The 20931-nt window shown below is 49.9% G+C and overlaps 10 protein-coding genes across 10 annotated transcripts; 6 read left to right on the forward strand and 4 right to left on the reverse strand.

The window, feature by feature from the left end:
- Positions 1-128: 128 nt before the first annotated feature.
- Positions 129-829, forward strand: M430DRAFT_137322 (hypothetical protein; the record flags this gene model as incomplete). The annotated part of the gene is made up of 2 exons (XM_024862503.1): positions 129-240; positions 291-829. Exons 1-2 carry the CDS (start codon positions 162-164, stop codon positions 827-829), a joined length of 618 nt encoding a protein of 205 aa, XP_024722412.1. The 5' UTR covers positions 129-161.
- On the reverse strand, positions 707-2605 carry M430DRAFT_118583 (hypothetical protein). The gene is made up of 4 exons (XM_024861716.1): positions 2430-2605; positions 2159-2356; positions 1398-2106; positions 707-1350 (listed from the first exon to the last, which is right to left on the reverse strand). The coding sequence occupies exons 2-4, from the start codon at positions 2336-2338 to the stop codon at positions 1028-1030; spliced, it is 1212 nt and encodes a 403-aa protein (XP_024722413.1). The 5' UTR covers positions 2339-2356; positions 2430-2605; the 3' UTR covers positions 707-1027.
- Positions 2606-3467: 862 nt separating this feature from the next.
- Positions 3468-4526, forward strand: M430DRAFT_17821 (hypothetical protein; the record flags this gene model as incomplete). The annotated part of the gene is made up of 4 exons (XM_024863742.1): positions 3468-3788; positions 3837-4014; positions 4079-4179; positions 4239-4526. 4 exons carry the CDS (start codon positions 3468-3470, stop codon positions 4524-4526), a joined length of 888 nt encoding a protein of 295 aa, XP_024722414.1.
- A 245-nt stretch (positions 4527-4771) lies between these two features.
- M430DRAFT_34193 (hypothetical protein) lies at positions 4772-5191 on the forward strand. Its single transcript, XM_024866506.1, has one exon. It carries the CDS (start codon positions 4824-4826, stop codon positions 5025-5027), a length of 204 nt encoding a protein of 67 aa, XP_024722415.1. The 5' UTR covers positions 4772-4823; the 3' UTR covers positions 5028-5191.
- A 387-nt stretch (positions 5192-5578) lies between these two features.
- On the forward strand, positions 5579-8405 carry M430DRAFT_118588 (hypothetical protein). The gene is made up of 3 exons (XM_024861717.1): positions 5579-6544; positions 6603-7852; positions 7919-8405. Exons 1-3 carry the CDS (start codon positions 6074-6076, stop codon positions 8097-8099), a joined length of 1902 nt encoding a protein of 633 aa, XP_024722416.1. The 5' UTR covers positions 5579-6073; the 3' UTR covers positions 8100-8405.
- Positions 8406-9025: 620 nt separating this feature from the next.
- On the reverse strand, positions 9026-10897 carry M430DRAFT_137329 (hypothetical protein). The gene has a single exon (XM_024862504.1). It carries the CDS (start codon positions 10790-10792, stop codon positions 9302-9304), a length of 1491 nt encoding a protein of 496 aa, XP_024722417.1. The 5' UTR covers positions 10793-10897; the 3' UTR covers positions 9026-9301.
- Positions 10898-11108: 211 nt separating this feature from the next.
- M430DRAFT_98534 (hypothetical protein) lies at positions 11109-12673 on the forward strand (the record flags this gene model as incomplete). The annotated part of the gene is made up of 3 exons (XM_024870127.1): positions 11109-11564; positions 11620-12422; positions 12475-12673. The coding sequence occupies 3 exons, from the start codon at positions 11109-11111 to the stop codon at positions 12671-12673; spliced, it is 1458 nt and encodes a 485-aa protein (XP_024722418.1).
- A 581-nt stretch (positions 12674-13254) lies between these two features.
- Positions 13255-14428, reverse strand: M430DRAFT_41035 (hypothetical protein; the record flags this gene model as incomplete). The annotated part of the gene is made up of 3 exons (XM_024867451.1): positions 13255-13953; positions 14133-14333; positions 14387-14428. The coding sequence occupies 3 exons, from the start codon at positions 14426-14428 to the stop codon at positions 13522-13524; spliced, it is 675 nt and encodes a 224-aa protein (XP_024722419.1). The 3' UTR covers positions 13255-13521.
- A 2385-nt stretch (positions 14429-16813) lies between these two features.
- Positions 16814-18420, reverse strand: M430DRAFT_137338 (hypothetical protein). Its single transcript, XM_024862505.1, has 2 exons — positions 17550-18420; positions 16814-17484 (listed from the first exon to the last, which is right to left on the reverse strand). Exons 1-2 carry the CDS (start codon positions 18112-18114, stop codon positions 17000-17002), a joined length of 1050 nt encoding a protein of 349 aa, XP_024722420.1. The 5' UTR covers positions 18115-18420; the 3' UTR covers positions 16814-16999.
- A 1005-nt stretch (positions 18421-19425) lies between these two features.
- On the forward strand, positions 19426-20915 carry M430DRAFT_17827 (hypothetical protein; the record flags this gene model as incomplete). The annotated part of the gene is made up of 3 exons (XM_024863743.1): positions 19426-20117; positions 20172-20592; positions 20646-20915. The coding sequence occupies 3 exons, from the start codon at positions 19426-19428 to the stop codon at positions 20913-20915; spliced, it is 1383 nt and encodes a 460-aa protein (XP_024722421.1).
- Between the last annotated feature and the right edge of the window lie 16 nt (positions 20916-20931).

Below are 20931 nucleotides of genomic sequence, written 5' to 3' on the forward strand. Positions count from 1 at the left end.
CATATCCAGAGAAATTGCCTCCAGCTCTTCGACGTCATATAATGAGCCGGAAGTGGACTAGCGCCTACGGCCCCTGTCTGGCGATTGCAATCCCTGCATCCCAATCATCACAAATTTCAGATCCCACACTTCGACCCCGCGGTCACATTCAACACAGAAGGATGGCTTCAACAACACAGTTGCCCGGCCCCATGGAGGTCAGTGAGCATTCACTTGATGCGCAGAACCTTCCTTCTCTCGGTACTTGGCCTTCTCCCAGCTCGCGAGAGCCGCTGCTAATGGTAGGAAAGAATCTCGCAAGGCGCAATTCGAACTCGGCATTACCCTCGCCCTCTTCTTCTGGCCCTCACTCTCCCTCGCCGTCACCAACCAATGGGGCGGTCCTGACAGCGCTGAAAAGCGCGAATGGTTTGCGCAAACCACCATCGATCTCCTGAATGAAAACCCCGACGCCGATAGTGCTTGGATCGAGGAGTTTCTGCTGCAGGTTATGCTGGATGAGTTCGAGGTCAATGTGGATGATGAGAGCGGGTTTGAGGTTGCGGAGCAGATCGTGAGGATGAGGAAGGATTGTGGGAGGGGCAATTTTGAGGAGGTCAGGGCGATGAAGGAGAGGTGGGATCAGAGGGGTGGAAGGGACGTGCTGAGCGGTCAGTTCAAGGAACAGCAGAGAGCTGAAGAGGAGGACGAGACAGACGCTTCTGAGGACGAGGATGACCAAGGTGATGTGGACATGGATGAGGCGCCGCAGTTGGTAAGGGTGAAGGAGAAGGTAATCCCGGAAGTAGACGAGGAAGGGTTCACGAAGGTCACGAAGAAGAAAAGATGATTCTTTCGAGGAAAAATGGGTGCTTGTTACAAAGGGCGTTAATGGAATATCCGAAATCATTGTATCCTGTTTACAGAAGATGCAGGGTCATCAAGGAGCTGAAAAAGAATATAAGGCTACCATCCAGAACACCATACAACCAGCGAATTACCCAGAACAGCTATTGCAACGCGTATAACCAGGGCATACCAGGAACCCTTACTCCCAATCTTCATCACTATCGTCTTCCTTGCGCGATTCCTTAGGACTGCCAGGAGCGTGGCTTGCAGCAGCGGATGCGGCACCAATAACATCATAACTTCCATCACTGTCTGCCTGGGATTTCTCATCATGAGACTTTCGTGATTCATCTGGTTTGAGAAGTGTTTGCTCGGGAACTTGTGTTGCAGGGTGAAGGGTGGTTGATGATGCTGTGGATAACGGCCGCTCTGAAGCAACATTGGGCTTGGTGGCCTTGTTAGGAGCCTCTTCGTCAGAATCTTCATCCCATCCAATTTCTTCTTCTGTTTCTGCCGCCGCACCTAGAAAAATAAGCATGTGTAGTATTGTTCTTGACGTCAATACATACCTTTAAGCAAGTCCCTTCTCCGTGCCTCGGCCGTTTCGATGCTGTGTCTGAGGAAGTAGTAGCGCTTCCAGAAGTCTTCATATGTGACATTGTCAGGTACCAGCTTCTCCATCGAAGACCTCAATTCGCCGAAGTTCTCCAAGTCCTTGCTGATGTCATCTGTCTTTTGTTCCACGTTGAATGTCTTAGCCCATAGCGCGTACTCCTCGCTATCGGGATCCTTCGTGAAGCTATCCAGCGATGAATGTATGACATGGAGCTGAGCATCGAATCGCGTTGTATGAATGACACGTTTGCCATGGGCGTCCTTACTCTCGAATAATAAAGTACTTCCCTGCTTATCCGAATCGCCAGACGGCGGTGCGATGCTGACGGCATCCCGAAGGAAGTTCCGTATATTCGTCCCAAACTTCAACAGCGCCTCATCCGCCGCATCTTCGGCCTTCTCAATCTCCTTCAATCGTTTGCTCGCCTCGATGCGTAGTCTAGCGAGCACACCCTCGGATTCCTTCAGTGCATCCTCTGTTGAAACCTGCTTCTCACTAGATTCTCCCTCCTGGTCTTTTGTGGCTGCTTCGCTAGGCGGCGGGGCTTGAGAGAGGGCTCTTGTGCGCTTGATGATTGAAGTTCGAAGGTCTGTGAAACCTTTCGATGCTTCTTCGCCGACAGCAGAAAGCTCTTGCTGTGCTTCTTTGTAAACAGACTCACCCTATGATGCGCTCAGTATACAGTTCAATGCCAAACACGGAGCTCGTACTTACCTGCTTCACAACACTGCCAAAGAAACCGCCCAGTTTCGCACCCCAGGGACTAGATGAGATGGCTTTGTATGCCTCTTGAAAGTCCGCATTAAGCGTGGACTCGGACTTCTTCTCCTCGTTTCTCGAAGGCTCTTCTTGAGAGAGAGCCTCCTCCTGGATATGATCATATGCAAGATCCATCGCTTTGTCTTGGTCCGTCTGCCAGGGGGGTTAGTGAATCATGGGGGAATAGGCTCTTGAGGAGGAACGCGGAATGATGCTCGGGGCTTACCTAGCGCAATCGGTCGCTCGCTCTCTAGCCGCCTTACCCCAAACAAAGCGCACGCTCGGCACTGCGCCAGTAGGAGGGTTGTTTGGGCAAATGTAACAGGATCAGGAAGCAAAAGCTGATTTCCAGATACGCTGCACTTTAGGGTATTCTGGGGCAGGCAAGGTGATGGTCGCGATATACTAGAAGGCTAACTTGTATCTCACTAGGATATACAACACATATAAAGATTACGCACGAAGTTGTCTAGGTGAATTTACGCACTAATTTATTTGCCGAATAAGGTAGGTACCTTACGGAGTAATTCCTGGGGGTGTATTTAATACATCTACACCCGATAGAGTAGTAATTTGTATAGTAGCGCGATATACCACAAGCAAACAGTTAATTAGCAACTCCATCTGATAAGTACCTTAGGTAAGGTATATCTTCGATGTTTTCAAGGCGTTGTGACATCTTGTTTTAAAAATGCCGACCTTTAGTAAAGACGAGGTCGTCATACAAACCCCTGTGCAACGCGTTAATCGTCGGCTCGCTTGTGGACGGCGCAGGGGGGCATCGTCTAGGTACCTTAGCTTAATAGACCTTGGATCTGTCTACCTGACGAGGCTCTACGACTCTTCGATCTGCGCGAAGATCCTACAGACTTGCTTGAAGATGTGCAGAAGTTTCCAATACCTAAATACCTCGACGAAAACATTGCTAGGATCTACGCTGTCACATCACAAACGGTGGTCTTGACAAGAACAATCAATGCCTTCTCCCGCACTATCCTCGATCAAATCAAGTCCTCATCTGCCGCTACGAAGAAGGCCATAGATCAGACCAGCAACCCAAGCAAGCCAAAGATAAAGGTTCTAGCAACATGTGCACCCCTCTACTTCGGATACGATTCATACGACCGCGTAAGAAGAAGACCCCGCTAAGCTTCAGCTGCTCCATGAGATACCACTATCGAGGAGTGTTATCCATCAAGGACAAACCAAGCTGCTGACGGAATTTGCTGATTATAGTGTTTGGTATGATAACCCAGACAAAGAGATGTTAGCAACGAATCTTGTGGTTGTGGAAGCCAAACGTGAGTCTTGTACCGACAATGCAATGGCACAACTAGCCGCTTGTATGAGGATCGTCCACACTACATGCAAAGAGTCGAAGGAGAACTGTGTGGTGTATGGTGCCTCGTCTGCTAGGAGGACTCTTCGCTTCTGCCGGATTGATAATGCTGGCGTCTTTGTGGAGCGGGCTTCTAGAGTGAAATTTCCAGCACAGAGAATCTATTCTATCATGCAGTCCCTCCTCCAAGCAGCAGCACATTCATCACCGACACCGATGAAGGATCCTATGGAAAAGGGCCCTTACGTCATTCGGTAGCCCACGACGGTCTCTGAAGTTTGACTTTGTTCTTAGTGGATTGGAAGTTTTCTACCAGGACGATGTAGACATGGAGGAATGCGAAGTCATCGATCACTTGCGAGCGTGCTATGTCTTATATGCTTGGCAGTTGAGGTTCAAAGAAGCCAGAGTCAAGAGAGCAGTGGAATAGAGAAGTTACTTGTACACCTTCCATTGTCATTCAGCTTCCATTGTCTGTACAGCTTTTATTGTCTGTACGTACGAGCTCTGTAAGGAGGCATGTGCAAAGCTTTTAGATCTGGAGATCAACGAGCAAGCCCTGGACACAGAGGAACTAGAGATCAAACTCGAACGGATTCCACAGCTCCAGACATATGTGCGCGAGCTCGAATACATGGTATGTATGCATCTCTTAGACTCGAACACGGCGCAACATTGCAAGACGAGGTTCTGAAGCTGAGGCAACTCGAGTTCTATGCTCGCTACGGAGATTTTTTGCGGAAGCCTGTCGACTTCCTAACCACTTTGCCGATTCAAGAAAAGTCCCTGGTCGCGAAACACTCGGAGAAATTTGAAAAGAGAACCGATTTTGGGAGAAGGCTATGGTTGGGAAGGAACCGTACACTCTGTGAAACCCATATTGGTCAACAAGAAATGGGTAGAGGGACGCCGGACTGTTTCGACTTTGGGGCGAGCGAGAAGGTGTCAACGACAGACCTTGAGGAGCATCGAGGAGGTTCTTGACACCCTGATCAAACCAGAATTTGTGGTTTTCTTCTTGTCAGACGCGACTAATGGGTACTGGGCAATGCCGATGCGACCAGGAGATGAATAAAAGCTGTATCAAAACACCAAATGGGCAATATCTTTTTCGACAAATAGGCCAATGTTTGAAGGGGGCACCGCATACATTTGGTTTTCGGACCACTCCCAAAGACAGACTCAGTTCCGGCGATGCCTACATTAATCCTGGATCATGGAGATGTTGGTTTTGCACCATTCATAGACGATCATATTGGAGCAGCGACCAGTTTTGAAGCCATGTTCCGATTTCTGCACGAAAAATACTTCCCGCGCATTGTGTTTGGTCCATGTCACTTTCACCACCTCGAGGAGAACCTCGGATCTGCTGGTATTTGTGACATGTTAAAGCGGCTTTCGTCTGATATTTCCATTGTCATTTTCCTTGTTTTCATCAACCTTGTTTCGGTTGTCATTCTCTTTCCTTCATTGTCATCCCTTTAACTGCGGTCATCGTGCCTTGTTCACTTGTATTGTTGTCAGTCTCGAGTCCCACGTCAAGTCTAGCATCATGGCCTGTGGTCGAGTCGACATCTGGGTAACATGTCTCGATAGAGGTGTCTCATGTAGTAGCTCGAGCTTAGCTGGGTCTTCTTGCGTATTGGTATCCGAGGCAGAGGGGTGCACATGAGAAAGATAGGTCGGGAAAGCAGCGGCACGATAGACCGTAGCAACTGGATATAGCGGTGTGAGGTGTCTCCCTATATGGACAAGGCTGATGTACAAGAAAAGGGGTAGCTCCCACGTGACCGGCAGCACGTGGTGATCTAGACCGGGCCACCGACGTCAGCATTACGTCGGGCGAGAGAGCCCATGTGGCACACGCTCCTGTAACGGCGATTGCAGCGAACTGTAGTCTGTATCGCCAGGACCGAAACGGGAAGGATTAGTGCGCCTAACAAATAAGTCCGTAGTCATAGTAAGGCTCTGCAAAAGAACCAAAGGATCTAATATACGCCTTTTCTCTTGATTTCTAAGCCCCGTCGTCCGCCGCGCCTGAATGCCCCTCCCCCCGTTTCCTCTCTGGAGTCCTGCACCCAGACACCGTCACCAACCAACCTCCACTTCCAGAGCATTCTAATGCTCAACCATCCAGACTCGACTTTTCCCTTTTGGCCCTTTTATTGAGGCACCAACAAAACAGTCTTCGATTCCAATAGCCGGGCCGCTCTGTCCTGGTCTCGTCCTTGTCTGAGGAGCGAAGAGAGGCCCCCCCCGAGTGATTCATACTGGCAGAGCCTCTCAACTCACTTTACCTTACCCTACGTTGACCTGTTCCTCCGAATCCCCGATCGTTTCCCCCCCTCGCTCTCATTGCCCTCGCCCACTTGCTCGCTCCACCACCACCACCACCCACACTCCTCATCCCCCGCCAACCACCGCCCCATCTCTCGCGCTGCTCTCTTCTTTGCTCCGTCGAAGAAAAGAGGGTTCTGCGAGGAAGAAGTGTGTTCAATCACCCTCCAATCACCGCGGATAGAGACTTCCGCATGGACAGCGTCTTCGCCACACCCAGAGTTAGCCCCCGTCTCACCCTCTCTGCCCGGCAAGAGGAGCTTCTCTCAAAGGCTCTCAATTCCAACAAGCAACCAACCGTCGACCTCTCCTTCCCGCTCTCGAATCCCGCTCTCCCCATGGCTCCCGGCTCCTTTTCAGGGTCGCCCTTGCAAGCCCCCGGCTCCGGTACCCTGAACGGCTTTGAAGAGAGCCCTTTCATCGACTACGATTACGAATTCGACGCCGACGGAAGTTTCGACTATGATTTTGGCAACGAGACTCAGGGACAAATGATTGGCAAATTGCCCGGCACCTCTTCAGATGGGGATGCCGATGCCCACGATAAGCGTTCACATCCCGACGATGAAGGTGAAGATGAAGAGGGTGGCGGCAAACGGAGGGAAGGCGACGAGAAGGCATCCAAGAAACCCGGACGGAAGCCCTTGACATCAGAGCCTACCTCTGTGAGTGACCTTCAATGGGTCTTCCTCTTGTCGCAATGGCTACTGATACTCCTAACAGAAACGCAAAGCCCAGAATCGTGCTGCTCAACGCGCATTCCGCGAGCGTAAGGAGAAACACCTGAAGGATCTGGAGACCAAGGTTGAAGACCTCCAAAAGGCATCGGAATCCGCAAACCACGAAAACAGCATCCTGCGTGCACAAATAGAGAAGATGTCAATAGAGTTGCGCGAGTACCGGAAGAGGTTATCCTTGAACGGAAACCTCGCTCGTACCCCTTCTCTGAATAATGGAATGCAGCCTTACATGGCCGGCAGGGGCGTTGCCAGCACCGGTCTTAGCAACCCCAACGATGTCAATTTCCAATTCGAGTTCCCTAGATTTGGCCGGCTTCCTGGACCGCCTAACAGCGGTTCTTCAGTCGTCAACGGCACAAAACAACCCACCACATCGCCAACTTCCACAACACAAAAAATGTCAAGTGCTGGTGAGAAGGCCCAAGTCAGTCCGCTCAATCAAACGCTGCCATATCCGTCTACCAATGGTTCCAATGCTGGCTTAAAGCAGGCTGCGCTTGACGGTGGGGACATGTCTAGCCTTTCCGGTCTTTTCAGTCCCGCGCTCCTCGACAGCGTTGGTAAGAGTCCTAGCTTTGAATTCATCTCGAACGGGACGAACGGATCAAATGGATCAAGGACGAGCACAGATTCCAATGGACAGATAAGTAACGGCCAAAGCACATCACACAGCTCACCTTCAGCTTCATCAAACTCAAACCATGGGGCGAGCTCATCTTGCGGTACTTCTCCAGAGCCTTCTATGCAACAGTCGCCAGTCTACGGCAAGCCCTCCGACGCCACGCTTTCAACCATTGGCGAGGAGAACTGCGCCAATGCTTGTAGCGAAGGTGAGCTTACCTTCTGTGAACAGCTTAATATGGCTTGCGGCAATCCAAACAATCCTATCCCACGTACAATGTCTGAGTCTAGTTCAGGGAATATTGAAAACCCCGCCTTCGACATCCATGGGATTGACTGGTTTGCTCAACAAAATGGAAACCAGTTTGATCCACAGCTTTTCGGCGATTACCGGGAGCCACAGGATAACATTCTCTCTGCCGACGGCTTCAATGATAGCTTCTTCAATGATGCATTCACCCTCCCAGAGTTCAATACCCCATTCAACCTGCCGCCAAGTCCCGCGGCATCCAAGAAGGATCTTGTGGCGCAAATCGACGAGAAACAGAATGAGGAAGAAGAGGTTGTGCCTGCAGAGGACAGATCGCAATTGCTCAACTGCAATACAATCTGGTATGCTTTCAGCGATATTATAATTCTACGTCTCTTTCCGGAGTTCGCTAACATGACTGTCATCAGGGATCGTCTGCAAGCTTGCCCCAAGGTCAAGGAAGGCGAGTTCGATCTCGACTTGCTTTGCAAGGATCTCCAGAAGAAAGCCAAGTGTTCGGAGACGGGCGCCGTTGTCAACGAGTCCGATTTCAACAAGATCATGAAGTCATATGTTCATGAAGATACAGTCGGAGCGCACAAGGCTTAATCGGCCCCACAATCAGGAGGCATTTTGTACTAATGGTGTGGCTCGCGCAACAAAAGGAGCCATCAGTTGATGTGCCAAGGATATGGATCATGGTTATTATGGCGTCGTGGTCACACTTGACCTTGGGCGGTTTTTGAGGAATGAAATGCTTATGTTTCATCGGAATTTAGCTGGTGCAGGGCTAGGTAGGGGTCTTTTGGTTCATGGGTGAAATGAATGGCCATGTGTTGGTTGGAGTTAAACTACTTATCATCGCTACATGCCATAAAACATGCAAAATAAATCATATATATCTTCTGTAACTCGATATCCATGCTCTCAAGATCTGCCTCACATACACGGGAATAAAAGCTAGTCGCATCCCTCCCTCTCTTCCAAACACTGCTTTTCAAAGCCCGGAGAATACAACGATATCTCATCATCTCCTTTACATGGGTATATAATCTAATCTAATCTAATCAACAGCCCTTTAAAGTCCCCATCCTGATCTATATATACATATACACATATGCATACATACTAACCATGACCTCATTTCACATATGCCATAACCTCACCTCACCTCACCTCACATCAAACTCCCTCCCTCCCTTCTATAACTATATAGCACGCTCATATACTATTCAATGTTCATACCATACCCCCCTCCCCCCCTTTCTCCCAAATCCCAAATCGGAAATGGCGTCTCTATCTAGCAATACAGACATACTTGCATAGGTAAGGTAAGGTAAGGTAGTTTTCCTTTCTCTGGATGGGATGGGGGTTTGGGAGGGGGTGGGAGAGAGCGGGAGTTGGGAGTGATATCAATGTTCTGAGTTGGTTTTCTATGGCTGGGATGAGATGGTAAGCCATTTTTAAGGGGGAATATGTGGGAGTAGAAACGTGGAGATGACAATCGAGGGGCTGCGACTAGATTAGAAGTAGAAGTGAAGTTGATTAAGATGATCTTGGGTTTTAAGATCCTATGCCATGTTGAGCTAACTGTATGAGATAGGACATAGCGGGTCTATCTCTGTCTGCAATGACTTTTCTCGAAATCCCAATCAACAGTTCATCCATCCTCGAATTTTCATAGACGCAGAGGCGCTTGCCATAATCGCCATAAACCATGCATGCTTATTGAGATCCTTCCATGTCTGCACCCCGTTCGCAAAAGCCAAAGACTGTAAAGAGCGAGTGGCCTGCCAGCCGCCATCACGTCTTTAGACTTTGTAAAAGCAGAAGCCCACGTAAAAGCTGGCGGCCTCCATCTCCTCGTCAGTGACTTGAAATCGGCCAGTACCTCTTTCCCTGACACCCATCCGCTCACTCAGCGGGCCCAAGACCGGGTCATCTTTCTCCGTCTTCCATATCTCATCAAAAGGCTTGTGGTACTGCATCTCGAGATTGTAGTCTTCTGCAATGGCACGGAATGCCTCCCAAGGAACGACGTATTCCGGGACTTCCTCGACAGCTTCGTGGAGGAAGAAACTGTACTTCCAGCCAAAAGGAGGACGGAAGACACCATCGGCCGGAGTATTGCCCGGGAATCGAACGCGGTAGACATCGTTGCCCCACTCGGCTGTTTCTTCGGCCTCCCCTTCCTCTGCTTCTCCCTCTTCCTTCTTGTCATCGGCTTTTGCCCCATCTTCACCAGTTGTTTCCTGTGCTTTGGCCTTTTTCGCGGCCATGCGTTCGTTGAACTCTCGAACCTTTTCGCTCAAAACATCTGAATTTGGTATACAGCCAATGAATCTGCCGCCCTTTTTCAATGCACCCGCAACATTCTTCAACATGCAACGTGCCTTTTCCTCGCTCTCAAATGCGTAATGCATGCAGAACATCTGACTGACGACGTCGAATCCTCCCCCACCAAATCTTGACGGTCCACCAGACCCGTCGAAACCAACATCCCTAACCAGTGGGACCTTTTCAATTGTATCCCCAAAGCAATCCTGCACGTAGAATTCTCCTTGAAATAGTCGAGGAGGTGGTCTGCTGTAACCTCCGCGGCCGCCTCGTCCGCCGCGCCCTCCACGACTCGCCATTTGTCGATATCGTTCTTTCGCCTGGTCGATTGAGACATCGGCGGGGTCCAAACCAACATACAACTCTACTGGTTGTGGTGCTGACTGCCATTTCTGCAAGTCTCCTCCCTTACCACAACCAATGTCCAGCACCAACAGGCCTTTAGTAGTTGATGGGCCTTCTGCAAACACCATACCCCCACGCTCCTGCGCTCCAGGGGTATAGTCTTCACTAGGTGAGAACTTCTGAATCAGTGTGCTCTTGACCCAGTTGTTGAAGCTTCGAAGACCTCTGATACGACTGTCTGTCTTGCGCCAATCCCGGCCTCTTTCTGGAACAGCATTGTAATGTTGTCGCACAGCATCATGAATTCCTTGCGCGGCAACGACAGCTTCTAGCTCTTTCTCTCGTTCGAGTTGCTTTTGTCGGATAAGCTCGCGTTCTGCATCTGTGATTCGGGCTCGTTGGCCTGGACGCTTCTGCTTGCGAGGTTGGGGTGAAGGGGATCTTTGACGCTTGTACGGATTCGAAGGTGAGGGGGATCTTCTGGATTCGGCGCGTCTTGGTGTAGAACCTGAAGGTGATCGGGAACGTTTTCTCTTTTTGGCCGGTTCTAGTTTTGTGGCATTGAATGGCTGCGGTTGGGCCTCGACGGGGGAGACGTCGTCAGCAGCGGTGCTTCCCATGGTAATTAGTGGAGGAGAGAACCTCTTTGAATGATTTGGGAGGTGCTGGTATAGGCAATAGTTGCTTCAAAGCGTGTTGATCATTTAGACTGGCTATAAAACGAGTAAAATTGGTACCGCATGTCGTCAGGCTGAAAGTTCATTCAGACTGGCCTCGCGTCACGCTAGCGCCTGGAATGCTCGCGAGAGCTTGAGCTCCAAAAGATGGTCATCTATATATTCCAACATTCACGAATCCAGAACAGAACAATCTTACTCTGACCCTCTTAAGGCCAGCTTTTTTGTCCCTCTCCAATACCCAAATACCCAAGCCAAGATGGGTTCCGACCCTCAATATGCGAAGTACCCTCTCCTACCTCTCGCTCAGCACATCTTCACTCTCACCAATCCTGCCGCGCCCAAACCGGCCCAGCAAACATCCCTCAAGAGCCTTCAAGATGCGATCACCGAACATAAGATGGCTCCTTTCTACCGGTACCTAGCCCACCCAACGGAGGGCATCCTCAACGCCGCTGGCGTAAGCTCTTCGCATCCGGGTAAACCACCTGGACGGAAGCCAAGCGCAACGGCCATGATAGCCAGCAAGAACTCAATACCTAAAGTTGATCTTCCATGGGATGAAGCTCTTTACGAAGATCTGAAGAAAGATAACGATGCGGAGTTGGAAGGATTCAAGAAGGAAGAAGAAGAGGCGGCGGAGAAGGCTGGTGATACCGAAGTGCAAGCCGCAAGGGGAAAGCGAGCAGAATTCTGGGCACGAGTTGGAGATAAGGTAGCCATACACAACATCATGGTCATAGAGCACAGCTAACAGTATTGCGCATTAGGACCGAGCCATCGCCGCATACGAAGAGGTCCTCGAGAAGACTGGCGTTTTGGGAACGAAGATCGACCTTGTACTTGCTATCATTCGGATGGGTCTCTTTTATAACGACAAGTTACTGGTTAAGAAGCACGTTGAGCGTGCTAAGACGTTGGTTGAAAGTGGTGGAGACTGGGATCGAAGAAATCGATTAAAGGCCTACCAAGGACTCTACCTCCTCACAACTCGCTCGTACAATCTTGCCGCCCCACTGCTTCTCGACAGTCTCTCGACCTTTACCAGCTACGAGCTGTGCACTTACTCATCCCTTGTCGTCTATTCCGTCCTTGCGGGGTCAGTATCGCTGAAGCGAGTGGACTTCAAGTCTAAAGTTGTCGATGCACCAGAAATCAAAGCCATTCTCGGCGATGGTGAAGACAAGCTTCTGGCGCTTTCAGGGGCAATATCCGCAGGTCCTGGAGCAGATGAGGAAATGAAAGATGTAGCAACCCCAGTTGGAGCGAAGACCGCCGTTAACCTTACTACACTTGGAAGCGACCAACCCGAGGCTGAGACTGCCATTGACTTCTCGCCACTGGCGCAACTTGTCAGCAGCTTGTACACAGGAAGCTATCGCTCATTCTTTGGGGCTTTGGCAGCTGTCGAGGTCAACTTCCTGAGCCAGGACCGCTACCTTCACGAGCACAGGGGGTGGTTTGTTCGAGAAATGCGTCTTCGTGCCTATCAGCAACTGCTCCAGAGCTACCGAGTTGTGGGCCTTGAAAACATGGCTAATGAGTTTGGTGTCACTGTTGATTTCTTGGACCGGTATGTAATTCCTATTTTGACATTATCGATGATTTTGCTAATTCTCTTTCAGTGATCTAGCCAAGTTTATTGCAGCCGAGCGCATTCCCTGCACTATTGACCGTGTGACCGGGAAAGGTATTATCGAGACGAACAGACCGGATGACAAGAACAAGCAATATAATGATGTGGTCAGGCAAGGCGATCAACTTATCACCAAGCTTCAGAAGTACGGGCAAGCCGTGCGGTTGAGAGGCAGTGAGAGAGCGTAATTGGGAAGTAAGGCTTGGATCGTAGATGGGAGTACGTGGCGTGTGGATGTACCATATCACGGTGTATAGTAGAGTACCTATACTATTGGCACGCAAAATGGCATTTTCCTGGAAAAGAGCATTCGTCGACTTCGAAAAGAAATCGTGATCACATTTGATGAATTATGCCCGCTGTCCTCAACAAGTGTTGAATTTCATGTCTCTGCCATCTTTCCATATGCAGTATCTGTCGGATGAATCCTTCGAATCTTCTGCAACATTCGAGAGATTTTACTATTGAACTGTTCCTCTGTATGCTTATGGAGCTAGGTCATCTCAACTCAACTCATGAGCTTGCAAACCTATTCGAAATCCTTCCCTGGCCGGATCCAAGAACTGGTTCCAATGGCATCGCCACGAAGATAAGACTACAATACCCTCTCCCTTATCTGAATCGAGCATTAAGTGGCATCTCTACGAAGACAAGACTACAATAGCTCCTCTCTCTCTTATCTCGATTAAGGATTTAGTTGGATGAGGAGGTTGATTAAGTGGGATGGGTAGAGCCTATTTCCGGATTACCCCCCTATTACAATTACTCTCCTAGTTCCATCTCCTCGATATTCGAAACTACAGAAGGGGAAAATAATTTTCAAAAAATAAAATCTGTCTACTGCAGATGTGTTACATTACAATACCATTTATGCCAGGCACTATCATCCATGACCCTGCCTAGTAGCATATTCATAGTTGGGTATCATTCGACATACTCTCATGAACACTATGACTTGAGAACACTCAATCTGAACTTCCTCAACCATCCGGCTGCACGCAGACCACCAAAATCCTCTCCCGATCAGCAATCCCCGTCAGGAAAGAGCCATATTCGGATCAGCCTGGAACCCGACGATGTACCTCTTATACCCGGTACTCTGCTCTCCCTCACCCCAAGAAATAGGGACAATGGTCACGAGATTCACGAACCTCTCACCACTCTTCTTATAATTCACGAGCCGCACCTGCGCCTCTTCCCCTCTAGCGATCTTCTCTCTCAGCACCGCTCTCGCTTCGCGATTGACGTCCGATCCCACGGTTGTCTCCCGGCCCGCATAGGGGCTTTGCAGAAATCGGCAGTTGCGTCCCAGGATCTCCGAGCTGAGATAGCCTGTGAGCGTCTCGAATGGCTCGGAACAGTAGACGATGGGGCAGTCGGGCATGGCGGCGTCGCAGAGCACGAGTGGGGCGGAGCTGTCGACGTTCCCTAGGCTGATGATGGGGTTTGGGCGCGTGCCGACTCGCACCTATGCGTGGTGGTGAGGCTATTAGTGACTAGCCTGGAAAGAGTGGGACGGGTCGTTGGGGATATAGAATGAAGATGGCTAAGTGACAGCTGTTGTGAACAATATGTGGAAAGGGGCATGTGCTTCGGGAATATAGCTGTAGGGAGGAAAAGAAGGCAGCCCCCTGAAAAGACACGTACCAAGATACCCATCATATCGAAGCCACTCGGTGCGTATAGGCCAGGATAAATCAAAGGATCATGTACAGGTTCACCCTCAACACTTGATCTCCCGGGCGTATACCGAATCTGTAAGCCCTGACTACTTGCCTCCCTCGATCCGCCTGCTAACCCGGAACTCGAAATGGCTGGCTTGCTCTGGCCGGCGACTGAACGCCGGTACTGAGGAGAGATTCAGCCTTGTGTAAATATAGCAGCGATCAAGTGAGGCTCACCTGCTGCAGCCGCTGCATCTGCTCGTGATGTTCCGGGTCCATTATGATACGGACTTGGCTGCCCAAGATGCGGATGTATAAGAACGATGAATATCGAACTTTGGTATTGATACCATCATGGCCATTGTTAAGTAGTATTTCGAGGTCCTGCCGGGATGGTTTGCAGGTTTTTGTTGGTACTCTTTGGTTGGCTCGATCGTCGGATTTAGTAGATAGGATGAGAATCGAGCTTTGCTACCACTAGCAGTACTTCACACAGCAGTTGGCAACTAACAGTCCTTATTCGTAACTTCCCTTGGCTACCTGACTCAGTCTATCGATCTATAACCGGTATCTTATTGAGATAATAGAATCAACTTTGAATGAAACGGGTAGTCCTGTTACTCGGAATCCATGTCATGTGATATTGCCCACTACTAGGTAGAGCTCTTCCCACAAGTCTATCCTTCTCTGTCAGAACATCAATGAAGCAAAATCCACATTCAAGCTGACTTGGGGACTACAATAAGAGCAGATGCTCATCAAGAAAGTTCATGGAAGAATATCCCAGAATCACATAATCAGATAGACTGTTTTCGGAACAGTTCGAGCAAACACAGACTCCTAGCAAAAGCTATGTCGAACAGATCACCTAGCCGTAATATCTATGTCACTCCCATTCCCTGATGCAAGTGCTCCATAATCGCAAAGGGAACTTTCCCGAGATCAGCAGTCTGGTTCTGGTTCTTGATACAGAAAAGATAGAACAATGACTAGGTATGCCAGAAGCACTCCTTCCTTGAATCTAGCACATTGAATTAAAAGACAGTAATACTTGAGCAGGCTACACATGCCATCGATGGAAATAATCAAGTCGGGGAATGTCAACCGGTAGGAGCGGGCCATCCCGAACACCCCTGAATACCTTTTTATATCTCATCCCCAGATATTCCGTCTTGGCGGCCCGGAAGCTTCGGCCTCTGTAAACGGTCTCTTGCTGTCAATTTCAACGTCAACTCATCGAGCCGTCCCTTGTTGTATTTCACCTCTGTGATATTCTCGAGAGTGGGCTAGTGTACCCAGTACTGCAGCAGGGCTGAGGAAATGGTATGTATCGGCAGTATTAAGCCTGTTCTCCGGCCTGGATTCTCTCCCAAACCGCTCTCGAGGTTATCAGTTCTTTCTGCTCCATCTTCAGCCGACGAGGTCAACATTGACCCCTATGAGGAGCATCGCGACGGATCCAAGGCTGCGGTATTCTCCACCGATGGGATGACCGCGGGCTGATGAGAGCGGCATCGACCTGGGCAGAAAGTCCCAGACCTAGAAGGAAAGGTGCGCCAGGAGACAGATCTAGATCAAACCACTCAATGCCTCTCACGAAAGCCAGCTTGGATAGAAAGAACTCGAAAGCCCGATTTCACATTTCCAGATTTAAACACCACTCCCCCCTCCAAAGGGATAGTTCATGGCGATGATACGAATACCCACAATGCGGAGCCGTCTTGTTCTACGAAGTAGAGCCCTAGAGAGGCCGAAAGTAAAGAAAAATTAGAATTCTTCATCTCTGGGCAGAAAAACTGTGTGGTACAGATTAAACATCTCTTCCGATACCTACCTCGATCCACCAAGGCCGATCCATCACACGAGTACGACGCCAGAAAGCCGTCATGCTCATCAACGCCTACCGTAGGGCAGCGAAGACAGGGCTAGAGATCAACGCTGGTTCGTGGATTGAGGATTGATCGGATTGATCGATGCTCGTCGTCTTCCTGATCTGGATGTTTCAAGACAAGCAAGACCGCGGCTCCCCGACTCACCTGATCAAAGGACCGAACACGTGACGCCGTGGAATGAATCTGCAGAAGCTTTGCCAGCCACCCTCAGATGTTACAATATGCAAGCAGGTGTCTAGCTGTCGAGGATACAGGCAATCCACAGATCTAGAGTGGCCCGCGGATCCACTGCAGAAAAGAAACGGGACTCCCTGGAGTCGCACTAGGTACATGTACTTCTTGGTCTCCTCCCCGCCGCTGCGATATCTACTGAGTTCTTCCTTGACCTCTCACGATACACGCGCAACCGAGCACTAACTCGGCTACTCGCTGACCGACCCTCTATCCCGAGGAAAGTGGAAACCTTACATGAAGCCCTCTTTCCTCTTTTACTGCGGGGAATGTCCTTGCTCTCAGGTTAAGAAGTTAAAAAATAGCCCCCGGATTTTGTTTAAGGGAAGAAAGAAGGAGGTAAAGGAAAGACTGGATTTTGGAAAGACCAACAGAAAGCCACGGACTCAGATAGAGGTATTGGAATAATGATGAAGCGCGAGCCAGCGCTTGCGAGGTGATTTGGAGTTACTTGCTTAGAGGTAGTGCCTTGGTGAGTGTGTCTCGGATGAACTTCAAGCGTTGCACGAATATGGAGGAAGTCGAAGAGAACATAAGTGGGTGCAGTTCAATAAAAGATGTGGGAGTAAGTGGAAGGCCGTAGTTGGCTTCACTTTTCTATTAGTGCTACAGATATCCCATCTGAACTCCGATCTTTTCATGCCAATGCTATGCTCGTCCCTTCCCAAAAATCGCTTCAGGGTAACGCCGGTGGAAATGCTATTGGTACTTGCACATGTTTGTAATTTCAAAATGCCTTCCGTGAAGGGAAGAGCAGCTCGACCTGCGAGCTGTCTCTTGAGGGCTCCCTCGAGACTTCTCTCGAGACGCTATGCAGCGAGTCTCCCACCGCCGTGACGGAGAGACTTGGAAGGCCTTCCAACTCCTGTTCTATTGGCGCCCGTTGCTCAACATCGTCAATCTTGCCTTCTTTTTTGTTCAAGAGATATTTTTGCTTCTGATACATCTTGTAGAAATTCCAAGTTCCCCATAGCTGGCACGACATGAAAAGAGCGTGGAGCATTGGCGTGGTGATCTTGAAGGCAAGGACCCACCGATCCCATAGGCTGCCAAATAAGTACATCGTGAGGATCGTCTCGGCCATCGTCCCCGTGAAGGTCGTGAACATGGCCAGCCGGAAGAGTTTCATGAGGAATCGATGGGAGGTTGGGTAGACGCGATACAGGATAATCGAGATATGGGGCAAGAATTCCGAGACAATGTCGAAGGCGCCTGCGAACACAAATTGTCAGCAGGCGAGTTCGTCCAGGGTCTGCAGAGGAATAGGGGAATCTTACCCCATACTGTACAGAGAATAAACTCGATCGTTGCATCCTTCTCCTTCACGAGGTTCAAGCTGATGGCGATGGCAGATTCGCCTATAATGATTGTACCGATGTGATGGCCCACGCTGACGGGCGAGATCTTCGTCCGATAAAAGAGCTCGAAGACGTACATGGCGATGAGCATCTGGGCGGCAATGATGAGCACGTCGCCTTGCGTGACTAACTTGGAGCCCGCAAATGGGCTATGGAAAGTGGCGTTCCCAAAGGCAACGTCTATAAAAGGATATGCGGCTATAATCAGGATCAAGAGCTTGGTGCCGCCTGCAATATGGTGGTTGACGAAACCTCGTCTCGCGGTGTCGTCCATGCGGGTATAGATTTCGCCATATACTTTCCTCAGAAGGAAGCCCTCGAGGATATAGAAGCGGACGAAGAAGTAATTGACGAAGATGATGCATAAAATGAGGGCGCCGAAAGGAGCGAGACGCGAAATGGATTCGAGGGGCACCTTGGTAACATGAGGACCCCTCCCCTCCACGATGCTGCCATTCAAATTCAAGATGTCGGTGGAGGCCATGATAGGCTGACTGGAAGAGGACGATCTGAAGGAGGAAGAGGAAGAGGACAAGAGAGGGAGAAGAAGGGGCAAAGGAGAAGAAACAGGAGGGGAATTAGATTGCCAAGCAAGTAAAGGAGAGTAGTGGCATGTTTCGATACGGCGAAATGGATGTTGAGGTAAGATATTAAGGTGTGTTGTAGCGTTCTAGGCCATATAATATATTACAGGAAGACAACGTGGAGACAAGGTTGCCAGGACCTACCTGAGGCGGGGGGAGGCAAAGCTGCCCCGTAGTAACAGTTGTTCCAATCCAATTTTCGTAGCAGGGCCCTGCCGTTTCTCGCAACTTCGCAAGACTTTGGGCAATCGTTGTGAATCTATGAATCTATGATGGCTCGGTTGTCAGTTACATGCTGCCCTCACTTGATTGGCCCGCTGGAGGTGCAAGAGGGCTGAAGCTAGGAATGCTCCTCGACGGATTCTCTCCACAATGCTCCACTACCCGGCTGATGCTCGAGAATATTACTGTCTCCGTGGTGGTGTCCCAGAGTACTCCGCCTGTGCGAGGCGGATTTGCAGTTCCACTCTCCGTATGTGCTGTAATAGGTACGGAGGTGCGAATTAGACCTCGCCATGGCCCCCTCCCTGCCCCTGCGCCTCGCTCCATGGCTTGTCAAGAAACACGCGAGGAAACAAGAGGAATAAGCACTTAAGGTTCCCTCCGTGATTCCCCTAGCGGCTGTCCTGTTGTCCTGGTGTCTTGTGTTGTCGATGTGTCGGAGACACAGGGCCTTGGAGATGGGCTAGTAGGCGGCGGAGCATGTTTTCTTGACCGCATTGATAGAACAGTTACTACCGCTGTGTGCGAGCAAAGAGAGGTCCCGTTCAAAGAGGGATAGAGACCTTACAATGTCATGAGAGAAGAGGAACCTTATGAGATAGATGGGTAAGGTACTTCGTGTCAATTTTAGAACGTCGATTTTCAGGGGCAGCTTGCCATGATCTTGGGAAAAAGCTTGGTATTGCCAGCAGCCAATCATGCCTCTTTCTACTGCAGCGGCGCGGGTCCCTGTGTGGGCCAAGCTCGGTACTCCGCATAAGGTCGAGGCTGGGTCTGGGCCGTCTGGCGCATATCTGGCAGAGACGAATTTATAGTAATTTCGTCGCTTCCGGTTTACAGAAAATCTACCTATCACGTGATACAGTTTTCCACTATACCAAATCTGTAGCGCGTTTTGCAAACGCGTCGCCTCTACCTCGAGATCCTACCTTAGGTCGACACTCGAGAGGAACTGCATTTATTCACACCGCCATCGCATACCCGGCAAAATGTCTTCCAGGAGACAGCTACTTTCTCGATCGCAACTCAATGATAACTCTTCGCCACTGCAGCGTCGTTCTCGAAACGAAGAAGCGGGAGACCTACCATCCATACCCCTCCCTCCGTATGAGCCACCCAGCTGTCCGCTCACAGCTTCCCAGAAACGCGCTCTTGACGAGCTTCGCCTCACCCATGACTATTCGAAGTACAAAAAGCATTTGGCCGCAGCCAAGAAGACTATTACGATTGCGACCGGGGAGAGCAACGACAGGTTTACTCGCCGGAGGGACAAAGTCCGAAAAACTGCAGAGCGAATCCGTCAGCAAGACAGAAAACAGACGGAAGGCGAAATGGAGGAAGAACAGTATACGAAAAGCATGGAGAAGAAGGTTGGAAGTCTGACAGAAAAGGCAGAGAAGGCGATGAGAGATTTAATCGACTATACTGATGAACTTGCGATGCACGACCCAATCCTGACGGAGATCAGTGAGAACATAGCGGATGCGCCTGCTCTTCGGCCCGCAGCAAGAAGACAGAGGAGAAGGAATGATGACGGAGAGGGATATGAGGAAGACGATGCGGACGAAGCAGGTGATGAAGGCCCTGCAGCAGACGCAAGTATTCTCAGTGCTGTGGAGTTGTTGAAGAAGGCAAAGGAGAATTACGTTGAAGCATATACATCGAAGAGTATGCGTGAGAGGTAACACACTGTCTTGTGTCAAATTTCCATTAGCTGTACTGACTCCGATTCTAGATACGTGAACAACGATTATAGGGGATTCAAACAGACACTTCACGACGCTCTTCATCCTGGAGATGATGCGCCTCCAGTTCCACATCCATCTACCTGGTTTCCTACAGATCCTACAGATAAAGCGGCTGGCTCTCGAAGTAGGCGACTCGGAAATAGTACGGATAACATGAACAATGCATCAGACGAGGATGACGACGTTATCATCGCCAGTGCGACAACAAATTTGAAATGTCCATTAACACTTCAGATGTTTGTAGAACCATACAGCAACACTGTCTGCAAGCACACCTTCGAGAAAGCGGCAATCATCGCGTATCACCACGACAATGCGGTGGCATTTGCTCAACCAGGCCAACGACGTGGGCACAGGGCTCCGGAAGGGCCAAAGCAAGTGAAGTGTCCGCAACTCGGCTGTGAAGCTGTAAGTATTATAGTCGGATCCGTAATCCCTAGGTATCTAATAATTCCACACAGATGCTTGAGCTCAGCGACTTTTACGATGATCAACTGATCATCCGACAAGTAAAGCGTGCACAGAGGAAGGCAGCACTCGAAAGGGAAGAGGACGATGATGAGATTGAGCCGCAGAGCCGCGGAGTAGAAGCGGAGGGAACTGATGACGAGGACCAGAGCGTATTGCATGACGGGGGTCGAAGACATAAAATGGCGAAGACTCAGGGCGAGCATCACAGTCATCGAGGACAGGCTTCCGGGGATGAAGATGATGAAGATGACGGGGTCTGATTGAATTCGAGCTACT

The sequence above is a fragment of the Amorphotheca resinae genome, assembly GCF_003019875.1.
Source record: "Amorphotheca resinae ATCC 22711 unplaced genomic scaffold M430scaffold_4, whole genome shotgun sequence".
In the NCBI taxonomy this organism is placed as follows: domain Eukaryota; kingdom Fungi; phylum Ascomycota; class Leotiomycetes; order Helotiales; family Amorphothecaceae; genus Amorphotheca; species Amorphotheca resinae.

Excerpts from the sequence above, each read along its gene's own strand:
- M430DRAFT_118583 (XM_024861716.1), bottom strand. The coding sequence starts at position 2,338 with ATGGATCTTGCATATGATCATATCCAGGAGGAGGCTCTCTCTCAAGAA. Across the intron at positions 2,107-2,158 it reads TTGGCAGTGTTGTGAAGCAG|GGTGAGTCTGTTTACAAAGA; the intron begins GTAAGTACGAGC and ends AGCGCATCATAG. Across the intron at positions 1,351-1,397 it reads GAGAAGGGACTTGCTTAAAG|GTGCGGCGGCAGAAACAGAA; the intron begins GTATGTATTGAC and ends TTATTTTTCTAG.
- M430DRAFT_34193 (XM_024866506.1), top strand. The coding sequence starts at position 4,824 with ATGTTCCGATTTCTGCACGAAAAATACTTCCCGCGCATTGTGTTTGGT.
- M430DRAFT_118588 (XM_024861717.1), top strand. The coding sequence starts at position 6,074 with ATGGACAGCGTCTTCGCCACACCCAGAGTTAGCCCCCGTCTCACCCTC. Across the intron at positions 6,545-6,602 it reads TGACATCAGAGCCTACCTCT|AAACGCAAAGCCCAGAATCG; the intron begins GTGAGTGACCTT and ends TACTCCTAACAG. Across the intron at positions 7,853-7,918 it reads CTCAACTGCAATACAATCTG|GGATCGTCTGCAAGCTTGCC; the intron begins GTATGCTTTCAG and ends GACTGTCATCAG.
- M430DRAFT_137329 (XM_024862504.1), bottom strand. The coding sequence starts at position 10,792 with ATGGGAAGCACCGCTGCTGACGACGTCTCCCCCGTCGAGGCCCAACCG.
- M430DRAFT_137338 (XM_024862505.1), bottom strand. The coding sequence starts at position 18,114 with ATGGCCTCCACCGACATCTTGAATTTGAATGGCAGCATCGTGGAGGGG. Across the intron at positions 17,485-17,549 it reads TATTCTCTGTACAGTATGGG|GCGCCTTCGACATTGTCTCG; the intron begins GTAAGATTCCCC and ends TTGTGTTCGCAG.